Source organism: Acinonyx jubatus, chromosome E4 (genome assembly GCF_027475565.1).
Source record: "Acinonyx jubatus isolate Ajub_Pintada_27869175 chromosome E4, VMU_Ajub_asm_v1.0, whole genome shotgun sequence".
NCBI lineage: Eukaryota > Metazoa > Chordata > Mammalia > Carnivora > Felidae > Acinonyx > Acinonyx jubatus.
Window position 1 is genome coordinate 68,260,350 of NC_069395.1, and position 24,757 is coordinate 68,285,106.

A 24,757-nucleotide genomic window follows, 5' to 3' on the forward strand; every position below is an offset into this window, starting at 1 on the left:
CCTGGGTGGTTCAGTCGGTTAAGCGTCCGACTTCAGCTCAGGTCATGATCTCCCGGCTCCTGAGTTCAAGCCCCACGTCGGGCTCTGTGCTGACAGCTCAGAGCCTGGAGCCTGCTTCGGACTCTGTGTCTTCCTCTCTCTCTGCCCCTTCCCCACTTGTGCTCTGCCTCTCTCTCTCTCAAAAATAAACATTAAAAAAATTTTTTTTAAAGTACACATATTATACAACAAGATTGCTTTTAAAAAGCTCATAAACTTTTACCCCTCTTACATTAATTCACTTGTTCTTAACAAGTATGCCTGAATTAGTCATGAAAATTTTGTGAGATATTAAATAAAACTATCCATCATTTTAAATGATTTTTCTTGGGGACAAATCAGGCAGGCATGAAAAATACTTGATGTCTCCCGTCTTTCTTCCTTTCTTCCTTTCATTCTCTCTTTTTTTTTTTTTTTATTTTACTGTTGTCCTTGACATATATCAATTTATTTTGATTGTATCTTTTGTTCTTAGGTTGGATTTATATTTTCATAATCTTATGCATTTAGTAGAGATAACATAAGCTCATGTGACCAGTAAACCCAGGTAGGAAAAAACTGTATGGCTGCATTATATTTAAGGCTGACAACCTTAAAAATTTATCTGTTTTGATTTTATTAACAATCTTAAAGCTAGCTTTATTTACCAGAGGTTAACCCAGATCATGTGAACTTTAAAATAAAAGGCTTGGGTCAGTTTCTATATTCCTTAGAGTTGTAGCAGAGTTGTAGCAATACTTGAATTTATGTAAGTGCTCATTTATCTCCAAGCCAACTTGAAAAGACCTCCTTTAAGGGATTGTATAAACGAACCTGGAAATACTTTCCCGAGATAGAAAAATATCACATACACATAACCTACAGATGCATACAAACACAAAGATTTCACAGCTTCCACTCTAGAATTTTAGCGGTGGGGTACCTGGGTGGCTCAGTCAGGTAAGCATCTGACTCTTGATTTCGGCTCAGGTCATGATCCCAGGGTCATGGGATAGAGCCCTGCATCGGCTCAGCCTGGGGCCTGCTTAAGATTCTCTCTCTCTCCCGGGGAGCCTGGATGGCTCAGTCAGTTGAACGTCTGACTTCAGCTCAGGTCATGATCTCACAGTTCATGAGTTTGAGCCCTGCGTCGGGCTCTGTGCTGACAGCTCAGAGCCTGGAGCCTGCTTCTGATTCTGTGTCTCGCTCTCTCTCTGCCCCTCCCCTGCTCATGCTCTGTCTCTCTCTGTCTCAAAAATAAATTTAAAAAAAATTTTTTTAATTAAAAAAAAAAAAAAGATTCTCTCTCTCTCTCTCCCTCTGCCCCTCTCCCCTGCTCACACACACTCTCTCTCTAAAATTTAAAAAAATAAAATTTTAGCGATGTGTCCGTAAAACATAATAAAACAAACTCACTGGTTTTTATCCATTTTATATGTTTATCTGAATTGTGTTTGTGACAAAGAGGGTAAATTGGGGGTTACCTCCTCACGATGAGGGCTAATGCTTTGACTAATATTTTTGGAGAAGGTTTAGAGGAGTTTTATTTGCCCTGACTCATAATCTTATGAGGGCTGTAAGCTACATTTTACACAAGTGACTGAAGAGACGTTTAGTGCAGTCTCCACTGCGCATCTGAGCAGATAAAATATTGTATCAGTTTCCAATTGGCCTTTTTTCTTCTCAGCCTGATAATGCTAGGAAGTCTGAAGTTCAAGTGTCTGTGGAGCTGGAGTGGAAAGAGGTCTGGCAGCGTGGACAGAAGGACGGATGAGATAGGGGCTGGGGGGGGGGGGTTACCTGTTGAGGGACCCAGGGGACTGAATGGAGGATCAAGGGAGCAAGAGGAAGACAGAGGAGGAGAAGCCACAGGCAGACAGATGTCTCAGAGGAGCAGTTTGCCATTCTAAGTGTCCTAAAGAAGCCAGTGACATTCCAAATTATCCTCAGCAAAACCGCGCCGGTGCAAAGGGACATAGAGGGAGCTGGTGACACACAGTGGGCAGGAGCTGGAGAAGGGTTAGGAGTCCCACGGGAGGAGCAGGATCAGAGAGAAGGGCCAACTTAAAAAAAAAAAAAAACCAGCTTCCAAGGAGGGCAACTTCTGACCATGTATTTTTTTTAAAGACCTCCTTTAAAATATCTTACCAGGTTTCAGACAGGACAGACAACAAATACCCCTGACAGTCATGAACTGCCCCCACCCTGACTTTTTTTTTTTTAAACCAAAGCTGCACCTGTTTCAAGTGATTCCAAACTGATAATAAGCCTTTTATGACTTAAAACCAATGAGCCTTTTACGGCTCAGACACAGACACAACCAGCTTCCCAACGAGGGTGCAGAGGAATCCTCCCACCATCCAGAGCCAGAAACAGCCAAGAAGAGACTCTGACAACACGGCTGACAGGTGGCACCAGTTTGGGGGAGGGGTGGGATTAGCCACAAATGGGGTGCAACTCACAGTTGTGTCCAGCCACGCTCCTGGGGACCCCAGCCTGACAACTGAGCCCTACACACACAAGTGTATAACCTGCACGCCCCGTGGTGGAAAGCCACGCCAAGCTTTCAGGGCGAGAGATGAGACACACAGGAGGACCAGGACAGCAAGAGTGTGGGGGAGTCCCTGGAGGGAAAGGGTCAACAAATGGCTGCCCAAAACACATCCACAGGAGTCACAATTCAAACATCTAGTTTCTACAACCGTTTCCCCCCTGCTAGTCTGAATTTGGAACAGAAGGGACAAAGATAAGCGCTTACCGGTTTCTCTCTGGCATAGACCAGGCACTACACGACGATGTGAGACAGCTGGCCGCGGCAAGAATTCCAGCCTTTCGTGGACTTTGGCCAGTTCTCCCAAGATCCCGTCTGCAGACTCTGGAGTGAGCAGGGTCCCAGCCAGCCCCTCATGGTCACCAGAAACTGCAAGGGAGGAAAAATACCTTTTCTCTCTACTCTTCTAAATTTTTGGCTGGGTCTCTGTGACAAAAGACAGATTAAGAAAGAAAGGCATATTATTTGTTTTTTTGTTTTTTTCAACGTTTATTTATTTTTAGGACAGAGAGAGACAGAGCATGAACGGGGGAGGGGCAGAGAGAGAGGGAGACACAGAATCCGAAGCAGGCTCCAGGCTCTGAGCCATCAGCCCAGAGCCCGACACGGGGCTCGAACTCCCGGACCGCGAGATCCTGACCTGGCTGAAGTCGGACGCTTAACCGACTGCGCCACCCAGGCGCCCCATCATATTATTTGTTTTAAACATAAGTTTTATGTGACAGAGAAGCCTTTGTAAGGAAATTAAGACCAAAGAAACGGTTAAACCTAACTTTTCATACTGGGTATGACGAAAACAATCATGGAAAAACACGATAAGGTAAAGGAAGATAAAAGCTAGGAATAGTAAACTGGGGAATCTTAGCAAAGAGTGTTCATTCAATTCCCCTTGGCATCCCTCACCCTCAGAGAAGGGTGCTCCTCTCCTCTGGGCACAGGGAGGGCACCCCTCGTGTGAGGGTCTGTGACCTGTTTCGGGGGAAGGTCAGAAAGTCCTGCCTGCACCTGCCATTCCTCAAATTCCTTCAGATTAAAATATCCAACATGCCAAGGTGCCATACTTTGGGGTCGCGCGTCCTAAACCCCATCATTCTCCTTCAAACCAGTCATTTCCAGGGTGCGTGGCTGGCTCACAAGTTATTTCCTATGATTCTCAACGAAAGAGTTTTGCTAGTTAGTAAGAATGGGTATGCAAGTCCTCCCCCACCCCCAGGTTCGGTGCAAAACACTCCAGCCAAGCACAATGACAAGGCGGACTCCTAGTTCTGGCAGTAGAAACCTGATGGCTGGAGAGCGTCCAGAGATGCTGTCTTACAGATTTCAAAATTCTTTTTAAAACGTAGGGCAGAGCTAGCTATAAAGCAAGAGAAATGTTCCAAGGCGGAAATGGTAAGAAAGCACGAACCTAGAGGTGAGTTAGTTCTGAAACCAGCATGTCCTATGTGCATCCACACAGAACTTGAAGAGGGGAGAGGAGAAGCTAGAGGAAAAGGTCACAGGAGGCAAACCGGTGGGTGTATGCCAGGTGCAGAGCAGAAACCCTCCCACATAAAGCCCTAAAGGGGAGATGCATTAAAAAACAATTCATCGTACTGTTGATACACACGAAGGAATGGTCAGAAGGAAAAAAAAAAAAAAAAAAAGAAAAAGAAAAAAAAGATAAATGCATATGGGTAAATCTAAACACTATGTCATTTTCTGGGGTTAAAAGATCAAGTCCCAGAACTGTAATGCCAATAAAGCAGTGTGTATCAGAAAGAGGCTGATCCTACTGTCCTTAACTTCCTTAGGATAACCAGTAAAAGAAAAGAAACGGAATGAAAACCTTCCAGCAGAGGTCAAAGCGTGAAAATGGAACGAAGAGAGAAGACAGCACAGGACAGGACAGAGCATCCGGGCCTCGGAGTCAGAGCCCCAGGTGGGGGGCCCAGGGTGGAACCCGAGCTCGGCACCTGGCAGTTCTCTCCACAAACACAAGCCATCCGCTTCTCAAATTCCAGTTTCTTCATCTCTAAAAAGAGAAAATGATACAAAGCTTCCAGCCCAGGATCTGAGTTAACATTGGAGTACCTGATACCCGGCCCCAAGCCGGTTCCCTTCCTGCTTTTCATGACCCTCAAGTGTGTTCACCACCAAGCAGGTCACTGTTGCAGGCGGCTAGATCAGATCATTTTTATCATGAATACCACAGCTGGTACAGTCAACTATACTCCTTCCTTATTCAGCTGAAAAGATTCCAAGTAAAACTGTAGCATATACAGTAGCTCAAGCTGTTTACTGTTCCAAAAGTGTGCTTACATGTATAGGTTTTCGCAAGAAAGATGAAGTTCAGGCTGAAGCGAATGCCCCTTGCGTAGCAAAATGCAAAGGATAACACTTCGTATATGATAAAGAAAACCCAGTAGCTGCTCTTAGATACCTACTGACCTGTCCAACCCCCACCTTTCTGCAATTAAAAAAAAAAAAAATTTTTTTTAATTATATCACCTCAAAGATATAAAACTCATTTCAGCTAGTTAAAATTTGTTAAAATTCAGAATGAGCATATGATCCCAAAATACAATAACATCTTGTTGTATAAAGATTATTTTGTGAATTTAGAAACTGTGCTCCAAAAATCAGAGTGTTCAGAAAAAGATAAGTCAAGTATTTCCCAATAATAGTGTTATAAAGGTTGACTCTAAGACAAAATAACGTGAGACTCCTTGAGTTCAACAGCCCACATACGGATTATCCCTGCTCTCTCCACACCCCCTTTTTAAACTGTCCATGGCCAATTTTATTTATTTTTTAATTTTTTAACATTAATTTTTGAGAGAGAAACAGAACACGAGCAGGGGAGGGGCAGAGAGAGACACACACACATAGAATCGGAAGCAGGCTCCAGGCTGTCAGCACAGAGCCCGATGAGGGGCTCGAGCCCGTGAACCCTGAGATCATGACCTGAGCCAAAGCTGGACACTCAACTGACTGAGCCACCCAGGTGCCACCCAGGCGCCCCCTCCATGGCCAATTTTAAATTCTGAGTGGATTTTTTCTCTTCTTCACAGGATGTTTCCAGAACTTCCCCGTCTGTGCATTTTAAAGAACAGAAATTAATTTCCATAACTGTCTAAGATAAACTTCAAGGCAATTCTGCCCCCCAAATTATAACATGACCCAAAATAAAGTATGAGTGCTTTAAGGTTTTTGTTTCTACCAGTATAAAGGTCTGACTACCCCCGACTTTGAAGCACACATGGCGGTCAGCAAGGTGACCCAATCCTCTCACCTGAATAAAAATGCTAAGAGCTGGGGGCACCTGGGTGGCTCCGTCGGTTAAGCGTCCAACTTCGGCTCAGGTCATGATCTCACGGTTCGTGGGTTCGAGCCCCGCGTCGGGCTCTGTGCCGACAGCTCAGCCTGGAGCCTGCTTCCGATTCTGTCTCCCCCTCTCTCTGTTCCTCCCCTGCTCTCACTGTCTCTCTCTCACTCTCTCAAAAATAAATAAAGATTACAAAAAAATCTTTTTAAATGCTAAAAGCCGAAAATGTTTTGCAAGAAACCAACTGGCAACCACTAAAACTAAAGATGAAAGTTTCATTAGAACAGAAATGGAAAACCCTGCATGTATACACACGCTCCAACAGGAAATGACGTACGTGGTGGACCTCAGGAGTGAAGCCCTCAAGAGAGCTGTATTCCACACACAGCAAGGCCTCCGGGCTTGATGCGCGGCACAGCAGCCAAGGGCTACGGCCCTGAGGTCAGGGTGCCCAGGTCCAAATCCCAGGTCCAGTTACTGTGCAACACGGGCAGTCCACGTCCCTTCCACAGACCTCAGTGTCCCTAACTGTGGGGCTGGCACGATAGCCCTTAACAGGCCTGCAGAAAGGGTTAAATTCGAAAGAACAGACACAAAGTCCTGAGCACGAGAATCGGCATATAGTAAACATTTAATGATTCTAGCTAGCCACGGAATCCCGTTTCTCTTATTTTACAATACGGGCACTACTAGAAGCATCAAAAAGCACCCTGCGCAGTTGTTAATTAAAGAAATTGTATTTTAGTCACTCACTCCCTGATAGGAGGAGGTAATCCTAATGCCCATCATACAGCATTCAGCCAACACAACCACATCCAATACCAAACAGCCACAAATGAAATCATTAATAATTATTAAAGCATACCAGTGACCACTGACCTGCTCACCTGAGCCCAGAGATCTTATTACTAACAATCAGGTTACAGTATTAAGGGACTAATGAAATTTTTCTGTAATATACTGCCGCAGTGATCTTGAGAGGCAACCATAAAAAACGGTAATAAAGTCTGGGGCGCCTGGGTGGCTCAGTCGGTTAAGCGTCCGACTTCGGCTCAGGTCATGATCTCACGGTCCGTGAGTTCGAGCCCCACATCGGGCTCTGTGCTGACAGCTTGGAGCCTGGAGCCTGTTTCAGATTCTGTGTCTCCCTCTCTCTCTCTAACCTTCCCCCAATCATGCTCTGTCTCTCTCTGTCTCAAAAATAAATAAACGTTAAAAAAAAACATAATAAAGTCAAAAATAATCAAAAACCACCAATTACTCTGCAACCACAATTCAATATGCTCCCCTCACAGCCTTAGCAGCTGGGGGTGGGAATCGCAGATGCGAACCTACTCAAAACAGTTTCGTTCGTTTGTGTAATACGTTCCAGGGGCATGAGGACCCACGGCAGATAATTCCAAAAGTCTGGTTTGCATTTGACCTTGATGGCCTAAGAAACCCTAAGCAGTCTCAGGGAAAGTAACACCTAGATCTAAAACCTACAACTCGGGGATGGAAAGAAAAGACCCTTAAGAACCCTGGAATTCTCCCATCACCCCCCACCCCCAGGGCAGAAACTATCTGAGACGGAACTGTGACCTGGCAGCGATGACCGATGACCACGGGCAGCACCACCTGAGGTGACGTCTGGAGCAGGAATCTGATAACCACTTACTTGGTAGCCATTAATTTACTCTTCGTTTCAAAGCGGCCTTTTTATCTCGGTTTAAAATGAGTGAAACTGTCTAAAATTTTCTTTGCAGCAAATGGAAATGCATTCATCATCACTCCCCATCATCCTTTTCAGCTGGCAGTAACTTGTGGTTGTAAAGCTAAACAACAAAAAAGAGCGTGGGTGATGTTAATCAAAGCCTGGATTCCGGCCCTGCCCTGCAGCATGCTGTAATGGGGGAAAAGTTCCTGCTTCACATTCCAAAGGAAATGAATTCTTCTGTGAATAGCCCCCCACACTGATGCCACCTCTCGGTCTGTCACTGTTTTCATCCATGCAGCAAATATTTTGTAAGCACTTACTACTTTGTGCTAGAAGCTACGATAATGACAGCACCACCCTTGTCCATAATACACTGACTGCATTTCAGGGAGGTTTAAAGCGGAACGTGTGGATCCCAAACACTACTACGAGTGCGTGAATATTAAAAAGAGCTCTAGAACCAACATGCTGTTCACTCTCATAGAAAGTGCTTTAGGGTAGACCCGGAATTTAAGGCGCTTTGAAAACATAGAGGAAAACTGTACAATCCAAAGCAGACAGGCTTTAGAATTCGCTTCACCGTTTCTAAGTGTTACAAACTTAAACAAATTATTTAATCTCTGCAAACTTTGGTTTCCTCATCTACACAAAGGAAATATAAGCATCTACCATAAATAAGGTTGTCGTGAGGCCTGAATACAATGTACAGTAAACAGCTGGGACAGTGCCTGGCATACAGTATACGATCAATAAGTAGAAGCCAGTATTAGTAGAGACATTCTCAACAAGAGGAACGCATTTAGTGGTGACCTTCACCCCTTGATGGAAAAAGTTAACTGTGTCAACAGAACTCAGCAGCATGGTTCTAAAAAGCGAAGTGAGAGCCTAAGCTTCATGGGAGAGAGTGTGAGGTGATAACATGGAAAGCAGGAGAACCCACCTCAGGGCAAGGTGAAGACAGGAACCTGCAAAACGAGATGCAGTGAGATTACAGAGGAAGCACCTGCAGAAGAAAGTCAAGGAGCAGCTCCACCGATCCGTCAAGTTGGAAAAGGTCTGTCTCCCCCCATGATTCTGTCTCCTCTCCTCCACCCCTCCGGGGAAGAAGTGTGTTCTCTGAGAAACTGGGAATCCAAAAAAAGGAAGTCTGAAGAAACAAGGTAAAGAAGCCGTCTCTATGTATTAAACCACTTACTAACACTTTGGATTGACAGGTTTTTGTTTGGTTCTACAAATTCCAGTTTAAAACACACGGTTTATACAATTGCATATAATAAGTAGACCGATCAGTCATTCCACACTTTCCTCTGAATTAACATCATCAAATAATTACAGATGAGCTGCCGGTTACAAGGGAGACGGAGGTCTGGGGGAGAGGTTAAGGGACACAATTAGAGCAACGGGGTGACGCTGACACGTGCGGCGCCTGTGAGAGGGGATGCACCACAAGGGAGGGGACGACGGAGCAGGGAGAGGAGGGGACAGCAGGACAGTGCCCACCAGCGGCCCTGGAGCAAACACGATGGTCCACAAACCGCTCCGGCTTTTCAGGGCGAGAATTACCAGCGCATCTCACTGAAAATCAAGTGCCACTAGAGACTACAACACCTAACTACCCTAGGACTTTGACACCGGACACCACATAAGCCGAAACACTGGGGCCTGAAAATACAAAACTGCTCAACCTTACAATCAAACTACAGAACATCCGTCATTAAAAAATTAATGTTCATTTAATTGCGTCGTTTTTTAAAAAAGCAGTTAGAGGTTGCTAAAAAGAAACTTTTTTCAAGTTTATTCATTTATTTGGAGAGAGAGGGAGGGTATGAGCAGGAGACAGCCAGAGAGAGAGGGAGGGAGGGAGGGAGGGAGGGAGAGAGAGAGAGGGAGAAGGAAGGGGGGAAGAGAGACAGAGGGAGAGGGAGAGAGAGAATCCCAAGCAGGCTCTGCACTGACAGCATGGAGTCTGATGCAGGGTTCGAACTCACGAACCGTGAGATCATGACCTGAACGGAAACCAAGAGTCAGACGCTTAACCAACTGAGCCACCCAGGAGCCCCCAAAGAAACTTTTTCAACTGTACTTCCCTCCCCTAAGGATCTCTTTCAACTTTTCCAAACTTTTTTTTTTTTTTAATGTTTTATGTATTTTTGAAAGAAAGAGAGACAGAGAATGAGCGGGGTAGAGGCAGACAGAGAGGGAGACACAGAATCCGAAGCAGGCTCCAGGCTCCGAGCTGTCAGCACAGAGCCCGACACGGGGCTCGAACTCACGAACTGCGAGATCATGACCTGAGCCAAAGTCAGACACTTAACTGACTGAGCCACCCAGATGCCCCCAAACTCTTTTTGCTTGTGAATGTAGACACACACAAATTTCTCAACTTAAATTTAAACCCAGCCTACAAACCTGTGCTGAGAGCTCTCTTCCAGCCCCACGGGTTGCAGAGAGAGCCCTTATCAACAGATCTTCAAATGTCACAAAGGCTGCTTGAAATTATATCTAAACACATTAAGTTACTCGGAGTCAAAAGCATATCCTACCAATGTTCTGAATACAGTGAAATGTTCCCAGGTCCAGTTCAGAAATAATTATGCAATAAAGTTGGGGCAGAAACTCTATGCCTCAGATCTAGTAATCTCATATTTGATCCCATACAATGAAAAAAATCTGTTATTTAATTACTGCTGAGTCTATATCCTGAAGTGCTTTTGTATCTTAAGAAGCAAATACCACAGAAAATGTCTTTTAAGTCCCTTCTCTTTGGAGTTGGCATCCATTGAAATATTTCATTTTGGGGCGCCTGGGTGGCTCAATTGGTTAAGCGTCCGACTTCGGCTCAGGTCATGATCTCACGGTTCGTGAGTTTGAGCCCCGCGTCGGGCTCTGTGCTGACAGCTCGGAGCCTGGAGCCTGCTTGCGATTCTGTGTCTCCCTCGCTCTCTGCCCCTAACCCACTCACATTCTGTCTCTGTCTCTCTCAAAAATAAATAAACATTAAAAAATATACATTTTTCATTTTGTTTTTTACTTACAACCTGAAGGAAATGACCCTTTGAAGAGGAAAGGGAGAAGTTACTTCAATAATCCTGGACTTTCGTTCCCCTTTCCAACTGTTATCTTTGTAGTTATATTCCAAAGTGCAAAAAAAAAAAAAAAAAAAAAAAAGTAAAATTAATTGGAAATAGTGCCATATTTAAGTACATCTTTTCAATTTGATGAAATTAAATTTGCAATTGAAATACAACCCCCCCCCACAAAGTGCGTAAGAGTGCGGCAGCGGTAAGAAAGTACTCCACGTAGTCAGGGACGTGCACCTGCCTGAAGAAAGAACCCACACTGCAGAACTGCAGGGTGGCATAGAGTAGCTAGAATAAGGGAAAGGGGAATTAAAAAAAGGATCTCACTCCAGCAACACCTCCTGATAAGACCCTCAGGCAGCTGCCATGATGTAGTATAAAAAAGCTATCACTTTTGAGTCCTACGTGCTGGGCATTATGCTAATAAGCACCACATACATCATCTCCTTCACTCGCTCTAACGACTTAGTGCACTGGGAATTATTATGCTCATTTTGCAGGTAAGGAAGTAAACTCAGGTTATGCCTCAAACCTGGCAACCTTCTCAAGAATCCATTTACACCCTCCAACGTCTTCTCTATGCCCCGTGGAACCCTTCAAATTCCCTTCCAGGGGACTTCCAAGTCCCTGCCCTGTGCCCCTCACAGAGAGGAGCAGGGTCCCCACAGCTCCCTGTTCCTCTGCTCTCTGACGGTCCTCGCGAAGGAAAGCTCCCTCAGTGAGGTCTTTCAGGCCACATGTTCTCTCTACTTCAAGGTCCTCTGGAATATCCCCTGTGAACCAACCAATGGCTAGCTTGTACTTGTAAAACCTCTCCGAGCCTCACGGGTAGCACAGTGCCCTTCGTGAATTTGGGGCCCGCCTGTACACCCCTTATGATACACCCACTTCTCTCCACCCACCCTCCCCCCAGGGCCCGAGAACGGCCTGAGTGTCGCCTCCGTTCTGGTAACTATCAGTTCATACTCAGTCCCTGAAGTACACACTCAAAATCACCCCCTCTTCAGAAAACCCCTTAACTAGCGTCACTTAAACTGTAATCGCTCTCAGCAGAAAGGGCACTGGATTGGAAACCAGATCTGGCTTCTAAAGATGGTTCTTTTATTCACCGTGTTACCTGGGCAAAATCACTCCATCTTCCTGGGACCAGTGTCCCAACCACAAATGATGAGAATTTGACTAAAAAGCTCAAAACTAATTCCCAACTCTAAGATTTTTTTATACAAAAGAGTTAGCAACAACATTAACTTATTAAAAAACAAAAAAAAAATCGCTATAAAATTTTTAAATTATTCAAGGCACCCTACATTTAAACACACAACATACAGAAAACACCACACACAAAAAAAGAGAACTTTCAAATTTCAAAGGTTGATTAAATTGTCCATTTTTTAGTCTTTATCTGACACATGAATGAAAACCCAGGTAATCCCTTAGAGACTATTGGTCTACAAATATAGACACTTCCTTAATTAGTACTCACTATGTAATACTTTATACACCACAAATTTTAATATACCAAAATGTGTTTGTAGTACTGATAGCTGGTCCCAACTTGGTTGGGATACAGCTAAGTTAATCAAACATGAATCTAGGGTTGCAGTTCAAGTATTTTGTAAATGTGACTAATATCTACACTAAATTGACTTTAAATAAAGGAGATTACCCTGGATTGTGTGGGTGGGATTCATGTAAGCAGTTGTAGGCTCTAAGAACAAAAACAGGTTTCTCAGAGAAAAAAGAATTCTGCCTCAAAACTTTAGCACCAACTCCTGCTCGACCTTCCAGCCTAGTATGCCCTACAAATTTTGGATTTACTAATCCCCACAATTTCATGAGCCAATTCCTTAAAATAAATCTCTTTTAAAACACACACACACATATACCATATTGGCTGTTTCTCTGGAGAACCCTAATATATACCAACATACCAAAAGACTCAAACAGGTATTTATTTTTCTTTCTTGCTTGGTTTTTTAATGTTTATTTTTGAGAGAGAGACAGAATGTGAGCGGGGAGGGGCAGAGAGAGAGGGAGACACAGAATCAGAAGCAGGCTCCAGGCTCCGAGCTGTCAGCACAGAGCCCGACGCGGGGATCGAACCCGTGAACCATGAGATCATGACCTGAGCCATACTCGGACACTCAATCGACTAAGCCACCCAGGTGCCCCTTTTTTGTCTTTTTTAAGTTAAGGTGAACAGATGTCTGCTTCTTGTAACCTCTTTAAAATATTAAAGCATTTTAATATTTTAAGTGCTCAGAAGGTTATTTTGTTAGTACCTTCCGCACAATGCCAACTTTTCTTTATTAAAATCCATAGGAGGGGAAAGAACAGTGACGTTCCCTACATGGAATTTTCAAGCTCCAGAGCTGATTTCACAAGATTGTGAGATGCAATTTTTTTCTCACTGTCCTGGCTTTGAAAGTATTTCCTAACTACCAGTTCGTATATCACCATTGTGAGGAAATCAACGATCAGCCCAATCCCAAAGCTGAAGAGCCACACAAAATTGGCACAGACCTTGGACTACTTAGTGACATCTGCAAATTCAAGCCGTGAATTCTGCTCCAAGTTTTACTGTTGATCTGTCTCGTGGCTAGTCTTCAGTGCTACAGGGACACAGAAAAGACTTCAGAATCACTACACACAGAAAACTACTAAAGATCTAAGAATCACATACTTAGTAATCAATTCACACACTGGTGTCCTTCAAAAAACATTCCTGATACGTGGTATATCTAGAAACTTTTCCTGTAAAGAGGCCAGCAGTATTCAGGCTTTGCAGGCCAAAACATCTCCACGGCAACTACCTGACTCTGCCACTGTAGCCCCAAAGCAGCCAATGACAATATATAAATGAATGAACAGAACTGTGTTCTAATAAAACTTTATCTACTACAACAGGACATATTTAGCCTGAGGGGTGCAGTCTCCTGACCCCTGACTTAACTCAGGCAATCACAGAGCCAGAAAAAACCCTGAAGACCATATGGTACCATACCCCACTCAATGTCAAGGTACCCATAACAATATCCCCAACAAAGAGAGATCTGGTCTCTGTTTAAGTCCCAGTGACCATCCTGCGCAGAACGGTTACCATAATCAGACTCTTCTCCAAGCTGGACAGTGTTCCTCAATGAGGACAGCAAGATTTTTGGACAGGATATTTTCCCATTGTGTACAGCTGTCCAAAGCATCCCTGGTTCCCAAATCTTAAGTGCTAACTACACACACCTACACCCATCACTGTGACAACCAAAACCCTCTCCAGCATCTTTCCAAAGCCCCTGGGGGGGAGGTGTCAGGATCCACTGAACAGAGGCGGAATACACGGCAAGTCCTACCCAGACGTCTTCATTCTATCCATGGCAGGTATGACTAATAAATCACAATATTCTTTAATACTGACGCTGGACTTTTGTCTTTTTTTTTTTTTTTTTAAGAGAGAGCACGCGCAAGTGGGGGACAGGGACAGAGGAAGACAGAGAGAATCCCAGCACAAAGCCCGACTCAGGACTCAATCCTACGACCCCAGGGTCATGACCTGAGCCAAAATCAAGAGTCTGACGCTCAACCGACTCAGCCACCCAGGTGTCCCTCTGCGTTTTTAACAACCCACCAGAAATACATGTGGATGGAAAGCCTGTCTAAATTACCTAAGACTCGAGTGTAACACCACGTAACATAAAAATACAAATTATCTTGGGGTGCCTGGGTGGCTCAGTCAGTTACACGTCCGACTTCAGCTCAGGTCGTGATCTCACAGTCTGTGGGTTCGAGCCCCCCCATCAGACTCTGTGCTGACAGCTCAGAGCCTAGAGCCTGCTTCAAATTCTGTGTCTCCCTCTCTCCACTGCTCATGCTCTGTCTCTGTCTCAAAAATAAATAAACACATTAAAAAAAATACAAACTATCTTTTTCACACTTTTAATAATCACCAAATTTTCCCAAAATAAAACTGCTTTGAAGCCAAGGCAAGACCATACCTAACTATTCTCTGCATTTTACCAAATTATGCGCCATTTTGGAAAATCACCTCAATGGCACCACATACGTTAAGTACAATCCACCCGCACAAGTGTGCATTTGTAACCATCTCATCCACAGTAATTCTAGACACAGACACAAAACGCTGACCATCTGGAATGTATCGAACACACGCATATTAAAAATATTTTAAATCATTTTTTAATGATTTTATTTTTATTCCTCCTTTATATCATAGTTAGAAATTGTGTTCATTTCTTTGCCATCAGATTTGTAAGTACAGTATGCCTATGAATTCATTTCAGGATGGTAAAGGAGGAACTGTAAAATACCTGTTATAAAAATAGAGTGTTGGATCTGACAGGTTAAAAATCACTGGTCTAAAGATACCTGTTTAGCCAAATTCCCCTAACACAGACAGCACTCTTGTCCACACTCTGGACACAGATGTAATGCATTTGTTCAAAAGCAGCTGTCACTGGCCCTCCGAAGCCATTTCACAGAAACAGAGATCTCACAACAGAGGGGCAGTTCCCGTGTCCTCTGTCCTCTGTGGTATGACAGATACAAGAAAGGGCTGTGCAAACCAAGTGCATAGGACGTCTAAGCCCTCCAGCACACTGTGTCTGTCTGTGCAACTACTCGCACCTGCTGGTGAAGGCACCCGGCAGTGATTACGTGTCAATGAAAGAACCCAGCCGTCACTGAGGCAACTGCCCCTGTGCACCAGACACAGACTCTCCTAATGAGCCCATTTTCCACATTAAATTGTGCTACTGGGATCTGTCCCTGGCTTTACACAGGGCAGGCTCTAGAACAGCGTCCACCAGGACACTTACCCACACCCTCTGGTGTGATAACCACGGCCACATGTGGCATCTGGGCACGTGCAGTGAGGTTCCGCGTGGCCACCTGTGACTGGTCACGACTGGACCGGACAGCTCCAGAATATCAGAGCTAGAGAGGGGCCCGGAGGCCACAGATCACAGCCATGTCTAGCTTCAGAAAAGGACTTACCACAGTAGGAACTAAGCAACGGAGGCTGAGAGGGATGTACCTACCCCGTTACCGGAACAGGCCCCTCGCCCGGCCACAGCGCATGAGCAGCACAGCCACTTCTAGAAGCCACGCATCCTGAGCCACTCCTCTGCCGTCCTGTTGCTGACTCAATAAAAACTCAGTTATTTCATGTCTCACTCCCCATATGCCATCTAATACATACAGAATTAATCTCACAACTGATAGACTTTTCTCAAATCTAGACTTAGCTATAAGCCACCGTAATGTTAAAAGTATGGAGATAAAAAACTAAGATTTGAACTAGAGCTTAGAAACGCTGTCTATGAGAGATTACTAGTTTGGGATTTAAAGGTTTCACACTGACTAAAAATGAAAATAATCTCTACATACAATCTATGTCGATCTCCACATAACCCATAGGTATAACTGTATATCTCGATTACAATAATGGACTGAGGCCACTGGCAAGTGTAGTTTCCAAGGACATTTATTATCATTTCCCTCCATAAATCTTTTTTTTAAATCTTTTTTATAGCTCATGGCAGCTGGGTAAGAGTTCATACATAGTTGAAAGATGAACTTCAAGCAAAATCATTAACATAAGAAATGGCAGGTCCCAGAGGCTTTCTTTGAATCAAGGTTTCAACTATTCTAGGTTTAAGTGGTAACATCCAGTCTGGAGGGGTAGGAGAGAGCCAGGTGCCTAGGAACACAATTCCAGCAATTGGTCTTCTCTATCCTTTGGAGACATGCGTGTGAAAGTGAGTGGTAGGGAGCGGAAAATCCGACACAACTCTGGGTTGGCCTATAAGTAATTCTTGGGTCTTCCAGGGAATAAGGGTACCAGATCCAGAGAACTATCACTTGTCACCCTTCTCCACGGAAAACCTGGTATAAAATTACCCGTAGGTGATCTGCCGCAAAGCCTCACAAGGAGCATTAGCTACTTAGCTATAATGAAAGCCAGCCCTGACTCAACCAAGCTTTAAGGGATAAGCATTATAAACACAAAAGCTGAAAAGGATAAGTGTGTTAGAAAACGGAACAAAAACAGATCACTACAAGCTGAAATGTTGAGCTTCTGAAACCCAGCCAGGATCAAAGTTAACATGAATAAACGTAAAGTCTTGTAGATGAGTTCAAAAACCAGCTGTACAGGTAGAGGGAGCAGATTAACAGACTTCCCATATAATTTTGGGAGCTGTGGTTTACCAAATGCTTAATATAAGAGCTAGATGTGTCTGCTTAAATGTTAATGTAATTTTAAACTTCAACAGTATTGAATGTGCAATAATATGACAGTAGGTGTCCACCCTACAGGAAGGAAAAGCCCCCATATTTGCTGCCTTGATCAGACATCTAAAATAGTGTGGACAGGGGCCCCTGGATGGCTCAGTCAGTTAAGTGTCTGACTCTGGTTCAGGTCATGATCTCACAGTTCGTGGGTTCAAGCCCCGCATCGAGCTCTGAGCTGGCAGTTCAGAGCATGGAGCCTGCTTCAGATTCCGTGCCTCCCTCTCTCTCTGTCCCTCCCCCACTTGTTCTCTTTCCCTCTCTCTCTCTCTCTCTCTCTCTCTCTCTCAAAACTAAGTAAACATTTTAAAAATAAAATAAAATAGTGTAGACAATTAGGGAAGCCATATTTTCAAGATACTGACAACCTAGTGGAGCCAGAATAAGATGATCGGGACAGTAGCACATGTAGGTATTGGCATTATTTAACCTGGAGAAGAGACAGTTATCCTTAAATAGATGACAAAATTTTACACTGCAAAGAGAAAACAGATTTTCAGTGTTGCTCTGGATGATATAACTAAAACACAAAAACCACAACAGGCAATTTGGACCTGTTATAAGGAAAAGAATAACCCAACAATGAACCAAGGCTGCACCAGAAAGTGAACACCTTGTTACTCTAAGTATTCCTGCAAGGGCCATAAATACTCTGGGAAGGAAAGGGTTATGAGAGTATCCAGATCAGGCAGAAGACTGCATTACATGACTGCTACAGGTTCACGCTAATCCCGCGATGATAGTACTTTAATTGCAGAAGAGAACAATTAAGCTGAGTCAGCAACTTATTTCCCCGGAGACAAGTTAGTTTGGTGACAAGGGAGAAGAAATGAGAAAGCCAAAGGGGCTCCAAGATACATTTAAAAATACCTGATGTATAAGGGCCCAAGAGTTGAGACGCAATTGAACAGGTGAGTCCAGATAAAGACCTGGGATTGCACCCCAGGTCCAGCACCTCATTCCAGAAGACATCACCGGGCTGGTCACCTAACCTTCCTGAAGCTCAGGGTTTCTGTCCCTGACATTCAATCCTGCCTAAGGACCAAATGACGATATAAGAAAAGCACTCTGTGAATATTTATACACAAATTACCAGTTATTATTCTACATTAGTCAGACTCTTCTAAGCTTTGCTCACCCCCTTAAAAAAGGGTTATGAAAAACCTAGACTCTTGAAACATCAACCAACATAAAGCTGCGTGAACAGACCAGGGAGGAAGTCCTTTTCAAGCAGGGATCCTAAACGGAAAGTACAGGGATCCTAAAAGTACAAAGACAGTCTTACCCGAGGGGTTAACAAGGCATTTATTACAGAACAGGTTAAGTGTTCCTAAAAAGGATGCTGTTCTGCTTTTTTTTTGATAACTAAGGACTACAGATTAAGAGTTGACTTGATAAAGGCCCTTGGAAATGTTGGCCGGATACCTTGCTTACAGAGTTCCCAGCAGTAAAGAAGGTCACTTCCTGGCAGGTGCAGGAACCTCAGGATATCTTGGGGACCTTGTGAAGAGGAATTCACCCCGTTCCACAGGTATTGCAGGCCTGTCTGATGGCAAGTATTTGGCTTGGCTTCTGGCCTGGAGAGGCTACGAAAAGTTCAATCTGGAGATTCCTTATAAAAGGTTCCAGGAAAGCAAACTTTAACAGATCCTCAGGATCAATCGCTATTCTTGCTGAGCTGATGTAAATAATTAGGCCAGGTTTCTTAAGACGTGACTTGTTCTACAAATGCATCGGTCTTGATTTGGCCATCTCTGGAAATGAGGGTTTTTAGAGAGAAAAACTATGTTTCAACAGCGCACAGTTATGGATGTTAAATTCTAGCTCCGACTGCCTTTAAATGTTTGTTGTGTGCCTAACCTACACAACTTGAGGTAAACTTCAGAAAAATTGTCACAGTATTTCATGTACAGACAATCTTCTGTGCTTGTTATTCTGTGGGGATAATAATAAGACCCCGTGGGCATATGATTATTTAAACAGCTAGAAAATGGGATGGGTTCCCCCCAACCATTGCATGCCAAGACTGTTCTCACTGTAGACCCATCGACAGATAAAGACTTTCGTGCTTTATTATGTACTTGAGGCCTGGCTAATTCATCAATCTCTAAATACGCAAGCCATATCCTCCCTAAACCTGGTCTGACGGTTGCCAGAAACCCACCCCTTTCCAAGACTTGGAGGTGGACTTTACAGATATGCAACCAAGCAAAGGATTCAGGTACCTCCTCGTAATAATCTGCGCGTACTGAGGATGGGTCAGAGCCTTCCCGACCAGGACGGAACGAAGTCGTGAGGTGGCCAAAGCTCTTCTACGTGAAATGATGCCTCGGTTTGGTCTGCCCTTAACCATACACAGTGACAACGGGCCTGAATTTGTGGCGGACACCATACAAACCCTGACCAGGTCCCTCAACATCACCTGGGACTGCAACACGCATCTTAGCCCTCCGAGAGTACCAACCCCTAGAGCTAAAGGGTGATGCCTACTAAAAAAGATGTTTTTAAAAAAGCATCCAAGGGGGGAACGTTGGGAAAATTAAGTAAAGTTCTGCACCATAAGAGGCCAGGACTAACAGGACTCTAGTTCCTAGCTTAGACACTCCTCTTCCGGGTGCTTCCTCCTGCCCTGCTTGCCTTGGGCGCCAAATTACGACTAGTGCGGAATGCGGAAGTAACGCAGGATAAACTGTCCCCCATGCTGTGCTCAGGGCTCAGATCTCTGGAGAACGATCTCCTCTGAGCCGGCAGGTGTGAAAGAAAACTCCGATCCACCAAGAGAAAAAAAAAAAAAAGAAGAGGTGACTGGAATGGACGCGAGCTGACCGCTTATTCTGAGATCAAAGGAAAACGTGTTAAGTCACAAGCACAGGCTGACACAGGCATTACAACCCCCGTCAGGATGATAAGAGCCTGCAGAGGCTACAGAGGTCTGGAAGTTGAAGCCCACCCGTCGTGGCTGGTCAACATTCGCCACGCTCCAAGGCTCCAAGGAGTGCCGTCAGAGTATCTCCCAAGGTACTTTCCAGCTGCAGCACCGAGCAAACTGGAACCAGTAACTGTTTCTCAGGAAAGAAAGACCAAGTCAATAGTCACTGCCTAGGTGTGAAATGTTCGGTATTGACTCCAATACTTCTTATCTGTGTGGTCACTAGTTCTTGTGGGAAAGTCTAGAACCTGACAACGCATCACTTCCCGGGTCGGCCCGATCATCTCCGCTTTAACTAAGACGAGGTCACTCGTACACGGTGCTTGGTCTTCTCGTATGCGCAGTGTTCCCGTCAATGTCCACGAAAAATACCAATGCTAAAATAAACCTCAATGTTTGTTTCTTTATTCACATGTCAATCCTTCCCTCAAGCCTCTGCACGATTCCCAACGACCACGTAAGCTTTCCAACTTAAGAGCCTTTGCCAGGTCGTTCTCCCGCAGGCAGGTGGGAGCGGCAGGAGGAATTTCTCTCTACGCCCCGCAGGCGATAAAGGAGAGGACTGTCTGTACGGTATCTTAAAACAATGATAAAGCCAACTACACCTTTCTTCTTTGTATTACCACCAAGCACTGATAACTGTAAACGACGTGAGATACAACCACGGCAGAAAGCCCCCACCATCACCTCCTAACATCCCCTCCCCCCCATCTCCTACTGGACAGTTTTGCTTTTCATGAGGATCTCAAACTAAAACGAACCAACAAACAAAACTCATAACAAGAACAAAGACTAATGACAATCAGTGTATTTTCTGGTATTTGCAACTATCACTTCAATAGAATGGTTCCTGTAGAATTTAATGTGATGCCTCGCTCCAAGCAAAAGTAAGTGTAGTCCAGTTATATAATCCAATCATGATTCAGTATTTAAACTGTTTTTCAAACAATAACAACGTAAACAAATGGTTCACAGCCATAACTGCATGTCAGGAGGGCAAAAAATTTGCCAAGAGTTATGGAATCAAGGTCAGCAGAACGAACTAGGCTATACCGACAGCCCTTTTGGCTGAGGCCAACGTCATCTCAGTCACTGAGAGAAAAGGTCTAACTCAGCAGCACAGAAAGGGCAGAAAGTCCCACTAAAAGAAGAGGCTGACGATGCCTCAGCTAATCTTGGTGACAGCCAGCATGCGTCACAGGCCCTGCAGCTGGACAGCAGGTCTGCAGATCAACACGTCCTTTCATCAATACCATCAAACGGCAGGGGGTGCCCTTCTAATGGGGTATACGGGTAACAGAGAGCGGACTATGTAATTATAAGGTTGACAGTCAGGGAGCACAGAGCCCAAAATCCCAATATAGCAAATTACTGCACATATTACAAACAGGTGACTATGGAAAGCAATGTGTAAATACGTGAATATAAAAACAGCCCGGGCCATCGCTCTTAGTAGTTCTCCCATTGCACAGCTACGCATTTTGCCATCACAGAAACAAAAATAAGTAATAAATCCGTTAAGAATAACTAGTAATTTGCCCAGCCCTATTAAAATTTCCACTATTGGTTAAAGTGTAAAATGTATCTAAATCCTACAGAACAACACTTGGGTTCATCTACAGAAAACTTAGAATTTTACTCAATGATTAGAACAAAGAAAAATCCCAGAGATTATCCAGAACACACAGCAATCCAATTTCAAATATATCATTCAGACATATAACTAGACAGTTGCCAGAGAGGGCGGGCTCTTGTGTTTCAAAAATAAGCACTTCCTCAGCCGCAAACTAAAGTCTAAAGATCTGCATACTTTCCCAACTGTTTTACCTCCCAAAAACCAAGCGAAAGGGGGAGGAATACATATCTTTTTTTTTTTTGGGGGGGGGGGAATACATTTCTTAAACCAAGATTTTACGGACAATTCAGAACAAGCCTTATCAGAAAAGGAACACTGTCTAACTTAAAGAAACAGATTAAATGAAGATATATAGAGAAATCCACACAGCAATCAACACAATAACTATAAAGATCAGGTCATTTTACCATTTTCTAGTTTGAGAAATTACCCACTATAGTTAATTACATGTTGAAGCACTGTTTATTTCTAGACACTGCTCTCCACCTGTAAATATCAGCTATGTTCCTAAATATAAGGAGATTACACCCAACTCAAGTACAGATTTTCAAGTCCATCAAGAGTTCATAAGCGTTAGTAACACTGTGATCTGACATCTGGACGAGGTAGATCTCAACACGGTTAGGTACTGGTGACCACGTGTCATCAGCTTCATTGTGACCATCATGTCACAATGTACATCAAAATGTGTACCACACGGTGCGCCTAGAATACACACAGTTCTTGTCTGTCAATTACACCTGATAAAGGGGGGGGGGGGGGGTGAGGGATTTACAAGTCAGCAATACACTGAGGCACCAACAAACACAGAACGTTCTAGTTCACTTAGTGCAAGTCAGACCCCCGAACCTGGTCTCCGGGCGACCTGCACCGACGTAGTCTAGCACCCAAGAGGAGGAAGGCGCTAGGCAGCTGTCCCCTCCAACAGTGACAGCGCGAGGACTGCCCTGCTGGGTGCCCAGTTTGTGGCAAAACCCAATTTGCCTTTTCAGGTCGGAGTCTCTAATTACACCTAAGTGAGAGGCTGTACGATGTCCTTAGGAAGCGCAGCCAATAAAAATCACATGCAGTGTAGACAATGAGGAGAATACTCAGCATGAGCTGCAGTAATGACAAAGTAAGCCGACACGCCCCTCCCTGGCCACTAGAGAAACCACCTGTGTTTACTGTGAGTGAGACACCATGGTTCCGGGAACACTCAACACAGTCTGTGGCCTTGGGGTAGCCAACCCTAGGGACTGGGTGTAATGGGCCGCACCCACACCTAGACTGTCCTCACTGGGTAAACCGAGTCACTAACCCGAACCCTAGGGTCTGGGTGTAATCCACTCCACCCGCATCTGGAGGGTCCTCACTGGGTAAACCGAGTCACAAACCTATATCCTAGGGACTGGGTGTAATCCACTCCACCCGCATCTGCAGGGTAAACCGAGTCACTAACCCGAACCCTAGGGACTGGGTGTAATCGGCCGCACCCACACCTAGACTGTCCTCACTGGATAAACCGAGTCACTAACCCATATCCTAGGGACTGGGTGTAATCCGCTGAAACCGCACCTAGACTGTCCTCACTGGGTAAACCGAGTCACAAACCTATATCCTAGGGACTGGGTGTAATCCACTCCACCCGCATCTGCAGGGTAAACCGAGTCACTAACCCAAACCCTAGGGACTGGGTGTAATCGGCTGCACCCGCACCTAGGCTGTTCTCACTGGGTAAACCGAGTCACTAACCCGAACCCCAGGGACTGGGTGTAATCCACTCCACCCGCATCTGGAGGGTCCTCACTGGGTAAACCGAGTCACTAACCCAAACCCTAGGGACTGGGTATAGTCCACTGCACCCACTGCACCTAGACTGTCCTCACTGGGTAAACCGAGTCACAAACCTATATCCTAGGGACTGGGTGTAATCCACTCCACCCGCATCTGCAGGGTAAACCGAGTCACTAACCCAAACCCTAGGGACTGGGTGTAACTGGCTGCACCCACACCTAGACTGTCCTCACTGGGTAAACTGAGTCACTCACCCAAACCCTAGGGTCTGGTGTAATCCACTCCACCCGCATCTGGATGGTCCTCACTGGGTAAACCGAGTCACTAACCCGTATCCTAGGGACTGGGTGTAATCGGCTGCACCCGCACCTGGAGCGTCCTCACTGAGTAAACGGAGTCACTAACCCGTATCCTAGGGACTGGGTGTAATCCGCTGAAACCGCACCTAGACTGTCCTCACTGGGTAAACCGAGTCACTAACGCATAGGGGCTCCAGTACAAGCGCAGACACAGCTCCCTGCGATCCTCTCCGCAGCTCCAAGCGTGCTGACGAGGTCGCTCGGGGCACTGGAAGCAGCACAAGCTAAACTCTGGCGCCACGGAGGGTTCCAGAACGAGAACTGCGGTCAGCCTGACAGCACTATGGTCCGCGGGCGCCTGCTGGCTCAGTCGGGGGCGTGGGCGACTGTACGTGGGGCCTGGGGTCCGAGCCCCCGACCGGAGGAAGGGCTGCTAAATTCCTGTGACAAAGAAGTGCAGCCCGAAGGGGACTCGGCTGAAGGGAGACCTCGAGTGTCCCCGGAGCGTCCGATGACCCTCCAACCCACACACACATCCGGAAGCCAGCACGGACCCGCGGCGAGGCTACGCGGCTGGGCGCCCCGACCCCTCCCACCCGCGCCCCCCGCCCCTCACGGCACCCCTCCCGCGGCCCCGGCCATGCTCGGTCGCCCTCCGCCCGCGCGGGGCGCCCCGGTCCCCCCGGCCCTCCCGGCCCTACCCGGTCTCCCCGTCGCGCGGCGGCGGCGGCGTGGCCAAGACGCGTCCACTGAGGAGACAGGCGTCCGGGACGCTCCGGCCCCAACGCGGAGCCGGAGCCGGCTTCCGCCTGGCGCCGGAAGGCGTCCGCGCGGGGGACCGGAAGTTCCGCCCCCAGGCCGCGGGCAGGGGCGCGGGTTCCTCGTGGCCGCAGGCTGGTGGGCTGGTGGTGGCGGTGGGGCCCCGCGGGGCCCAGACGCGGAGCTCCGCTTTGCGGGGTGGAAGGTGACGCGAGCGGGCGGGGAGAGGGACCGGCGCTGCGGGACGGGAGGTGCAAGTCCCCCCGCCCCCCTTCTCGGAGAGACGGTCGGGAGCGACGAGCGCGCGCTGGAGATCGGAGGAGGCGGGAGGGCCTGCGGGAGAGAGGGGCGTCGGAGAGAGCCCGGCCGCACGGGGGAGCCGGGGGGGCTGCATCGGGGCGCCGCG

At 45.9% G+C, this 24,757-nt stretch overlaps 1 protein-coding gene across 8 annotated transcripts in view; it reads right to left on the bottom strand.

The window, feature by feature from the left end:
- DISP1 (dispatched RND transporter family member 1) overlaps nucleotides 1–24,757 on the bottom strand; it is a 185,044-nt gene extending 160,287 nt beyond the window's left edge. For 5 of the 8 annotated variants that reach the window (XM_027046442.2, XM_027046430.2, XM_027046433.2 and 2 more), the window contains exons 1-2: nucleotides 24,294–24,436; nucleotides 2,777–2,938 (exon numbers count right to left, since the gene is read on the bottom strand). In XM_027046442.2, the coding sequence (XP_026902243.1) occupies nucleotides 2,777–2,793 (17 nt within the window). In that variant the 5' untranslated portion in view covers nucleotides 2,794–2,938; nucleotides 24,294–24,436. Of the gene's footprint in view, nucleotides 1–2,776; nucleotides 2,939–13,172; nucleotides 14,524–24,293 lie in introns of those variants that run through there. The other 3 variants (XM_027046439.2, XM_053208880.1, XM_027046436.2) reach the window with 3 other exon arrangements.